The 4800-nt window shown below is 39.0% G+C and overlaps 1 protein-coding gene across 1 annotated transcript; it reads left to right on the top strand.

Annotated features, from left to right (window-relative positions):
• Nucleotides 1-1710: 1710 nt before the first annotated feature.
• On the top strand, nt 1711-2994 carry LOC110022770 (hevamine-A-like). The gene is given in 2 exon segments (XM_020721870.1): nt 1711-2011; nt 2013-2994. Coding segments are annotated over 2 exon segments (927 nt in total). The 5' UTR covers nt 1711-1756; the 3' UTR covers nt 2685-2994.
• The last annotated feature ends 1806 nt before the right edge of the window (nt 2995-4800 follow it).

Genomic DNA, 4800 nt, shown 5'->3' with positions numbered 1-4800 from the left:
TCGACTGAATAAAAAATTTAGGCTTTGTTTGGGGCCGCGTATTTCGCGCGGGGCGGCCCCAAACTGGGAAGCTGATAAAAAAGATTTTGTTTGGATGTTGTGTTTGCGGCCGTCCGCTGCTAAAATAGGCGGAATGTGGGCTGCGGGATTGACCCCACGACCCCGCGTTTGCGATCGGCTTTGACCTCTTTGCCCCGTGCTCCCTCGCGAATCCCTCGAAGCTGCCATGCCCCTCGAAGCCTACGCTTGCTCGATGCCGCCCCGCCCGCAGCTCTATTTGGGGACGCAAGGTAGAAGACGAAGCTTGAGACACAGAAAGAAATGTCTGATGGGAGAAAACAGGTGATTGAGCTATTTGGGAGGAAGATAGCGTTGATAGAAGAAGGTGGTGTAGTCTCGACTCGGAGGAGGAGAACGTGAGGTTCGAAGGCTATGGGTTTCAGCGAAATCGGTAGAGGGGGAAGGACATGGGCAGGGGCTTTGGCCAGAGAAAGGGAAGTGACGGGAGATGCAGGTGAAGGTTTTTTATTGAGATATTAATTTAACTTTATTAAAGTTAAATCTTATTAATTTAATTGATTATAAACCAATAATTAATTATTAGATTAATTATAATTAGATAAATTTAAATGTACTTATTTAATAGTTAATAAAAAGAATATACATAAAACTTTCAATTATTTAATAGAAGAAGGTTTACAGGCATATCAGTGAAAACTCATCTTGCTATTATGTATTTAACACCTAAAAATATAATATTACTACTATAGCACGTTGAAATTGTTATTAAATGTGTATATCGCTTCGTCACTGTCCTCCATGAAGTTCGCTCCATCTCTTAACAGAAAGCTAAAAAAAACTTCCTAGGACTTCCTCTAGCTGAAATCTTCTAAAATATAAAATATGTTGAGTTACAGTTTTGTTTTAAACAGTTTTATTAAACAAGAGCATAATGATCAATTTTTCAGAAACAGCTGCCACATAGTTGTTTTCACACAGTCGCAACAAAAAGACAGTCAGCTTTCCCGCAGCAGCGTCCTGAAGCTGCGCCAAACAAACCCTAGGTCTATTTGGGGCTGCAACTTCTTGAATAATCTGCTGATAAACTGATTAAAAATAATCTGTTAATTATATAGGTGCGATGAATATTACTAATTTTTATTTTATTTTTTTGAAAAGTTAGATCGTTGTCAGAAAGCTACTGCTGTGTGAAAACGTTGTTTTCAACGTTTTGAAAATACATAAGCTGCCAAAAGACAGTTTACCAAAATAAATCAAGTGTATTTTCAAAATGTCACTGCATCAAACAACCTTCGGGACCTTAATGAACAGCTCTCAAAAAAATATATACACTTCAATTATATTCCAATCAGTATTTTTCCTTCTTAGTCATCAATTGCCAGGCCGATATTGGTGATGTCAGAGACCAGTCAGTGGATAGTTTCAGGAAGCCAACAGTGACAACGATCTTTCATTCAATAATGAAATTCTCAACTTCATCAAGTCGAATGCATAAACAATTCTAACTGCGTAAACTTGCATCCAAGTAACCGCTCCCTCCAATCATTCACATTCAAGAAAATTCATAGTCCCTTAACAAATTGAAATTTTACAACTCCATAAAAAACTAAGGAGAAGCAGCGTAATCTGCGCGGCAAGATCCTTAAAGAAAGCGCAGCTGCAGAGGACTGCAGTTCTCTTCACTCCCCAATTATTAATCATCACCTTCAAAAAAAGTATATAAAAGCCTTCAAATATGGTTCACCATCAACGATCCCAAGCAGTTTTAAGCAAAAGAATGAAGAAAGTTTTCTGCTTTCTGCTCATAACAACTGCCCTCCTCGCCACCGCAGGAGCCGGCAACATAGCCATCTACTGGGGCGCAATGGACAACGAAGGAACCCTCTCGGACACCTGCGCCACTAAAAACTATGCTTTCGTCCTCATAGCCTTCCTCTACGTCTTCGGCAACGGCCAGACTCCCGTCCTCAACCAGCTCCCCAATCACTGCAAATCCCGCCGGCGGCGGTTGCACCGCCCTAACCGACGACATCCGCGCCTGCCAATCTCAGGGCGTGAAGGTCCTCCTCTCCATCGGAGGCGGCGATGGCTCCTACCTCCTCACCTCCCAGGACGATGCGCGCCAAGTGGCTGACTATATCTGGAACAACTACTTAGGCGGCCGCTCCTCATCCAGGCCGCTCGGCGACGCGGTGCTCGACGGAGTGGACTTCGACATTGAGAAAGGTAGCCCCGATCACTACGATGACCTCGCGCGCTACCTCTCAGCTTACAGCAAACAGGGGAAGAAGGTTTACCTCACGGCGGCGCCGCAATGCCCTTATCCGGATGAATGGGTAGGCAAAGCGCTGGACACCGGTCTATTCGACTACGTTTGGATTCAGTTCTACAACAACCCCCCGTGTGAGTATAAGGAAAGAGGATCTGGGAACCTCCAGGATGCTTGGAAGATATGGACGAAGGGGATTCAGGCGAAGCAGTTCTTTCTTGGCCTGCCGGCAGCGCCGGATGCGGCTGACGGCGGGTTTATTCCGCCAAAAGAGTTGACTTCTCAGGTCCTTCCGGAGTTGAAGGAGTCGAGCAACTATGGAGGAGTGATGCTGTGGTCTAGATGTTACGATATAGAGACTGGCTATAGCCCGGCCATTGTATCCTCGGTTTGAGATCGTTAAACAAGCTATTAGCCTATAATATAAATTAATATGTATGATTTGTGCATAGACTGCTTGTGAGTGAAGCGTTGGCAAGTGTGGGTGGATATGTAAATATATAAGTTACCTAGTCGTTGTTGATGTTATATATAAATCCTGTTTATGTTTTTCAGAATGATATCAACAATGGTGTCTGGTGCAGCCCAGGCGCGACAAAGGGAAAGAAAAGAAGAAATATGATTAATTAGACGGTGGAATATTGTTCAGTTGTGGTAGCAGTCTTGATAGAGGGCCATGTATCTGTCAGCATTTAATCCGTTTTGGAGATGGAATGAATTGTTTCTAAAATTACTCTGCACATTTTCCCTGTATTTCACTCTGTTTTTTTTCTGCAGGTTTTGCACCAGTTGGTATCAGAGATCTGCTGGGAAAGGATGGCGGAAGGAAGCAAGTGTGATTTCCTTCCTTCTTTGTTCTCCCCGCTCGCACGTGCCGCCTTCTCGATCTATTTAACCTACCGCCTCTTGTGATTATATAGAGAGGGTCGAGCATGGGCTAAGGCACCCATCTCCACCTCTCCTCTCGATCTCCTTCTCTCTTCCTTCTCAGTTGATCAAGCGATCTCTTCCTTTTAATCTTCTCTTTCGGTTTCGCCCCTGAAACCATCGATTTTGTGATCAAGCCCACACGATATTGTCACAAGTGGAGCTAGCTAGGAAGGCAACGATGGGATCACAGTATACAGAGATCAAAAACTCCTATCTTCCTCTTTTTCTGCTTTGCTCCTACTTGAAACTATAGCACACCTTAACCTCTGTATTTGGTTATTAAAAACTTATTTCAAATTTTAATTTTCCCTCCTTAGCAATGTAAAATAACATAATATATTATTATAAGCATCTTAATAGACCAACATGCACAATTTCTTTATTCTAAAAATATTATAACAAGAACATTAACATTAATAATTGTCGATTAGGTAACACCTAATGTAATGAATACATAAATTTATTTACATAAAAATTTCTAGTTTTCTTTTCTAATTGGTGAGGGATCTATTGCCGAATCGTTGAATTCGAAGGTATTGTATTTATCATCTTGAGTTAAGTAACAGCTCTTTCTTATGGAATAAACTCATCATTCTTAACTTTAGTTAAGGGAGTTATCTTTGCTAATTGTATTTAATTCCTAACAAAATTTTGATCTGTCATTCATACCATTAAAATTTCATGAATATAATTATAGCATATTTTATTTGTGGACATAATAACTTTCATATGTAACTAGCATTATTTTATTGCAGCATAGATTCATGTGTTTACATGTCTTGGTTTAATAACTATTCTATCTTTATAGCATGATTACAGTTTGATCATTGGTTATAAGTAATAGTGGATATTTTGTAGTTATAATTTTGTGTTTAGATTGTGATGCATGAAGTATATTTAATATTATAATATAATTATGTTAGTATTAAATCTTTTTTGGATGTTGGCTAGCGCGATCGACGGGTCAACACAATGACGACTCTATTGAAAATTATTAGATTTCCTTGCGGCTGGTGCCTACCTTTCCTGGTTTCAAGATGTCCTAGTATACCGACTATATAAATATAATTGTCTTCATTTGTTATGTATATACTTAAATGGTAGTTGAATGATTGATGAGTCATATCTGTGCACAAATATATGATTTTGTCACATGTAAATATTTACATAAAAGTGCATGTGTTCAAATTACTCATATTAATAACAATAAGCATGTGATCATATTTATAAATTCTTTTAAATAATATCATATTAATAATAATAGCCCAGGCTCAGCTCGTGTTCAACTCGTTTATCTTTCGAACTCAAAAAGTGTGTTTGTATTCGACTCATTTTTTAGCGAGTCAAAGAAGAGCTGTTCACGAACAAAGAGTCGTTTTGACAACCCTAATCACGTATCCATAAGATGTTAAGGCTTAGGACAAGATTTAAAAATTATATTTTATATTAAAAGATCATTTGAATTTAATTTAATATTTTTTATTCTATTTTCTTTATTAATACTTTTAAGTGATTAAAAGACTTTGTAGCCTTGTAGTCAATTATTTTTTAAAAAAATACTAATGACCAATATATATATA

The sequence above is a fragment of the Phalaenopsis equestris genome, unplaced genomic scaffold (genome assembly GCF_001263595.1).
Source record: "Phalaenopsis equestris unplaced genomic scaffold, ASM126359v1 Scaffold000202, whole genome shotgun sequence".
Taxonomy (NCBI): domain Eukaryota; kingdom Viridiplantae; phylum Streptophyta; class Magnoliopsida; order Asparagales; family Orchidaceae; genus Phalaenopsis; species Phalaenopsis equestris.
The sequence above is the reverse complement of the archived record's forward strand: the minus strand, read 5'-3'. Positions and strand labels throughout refer to the sequence as shown.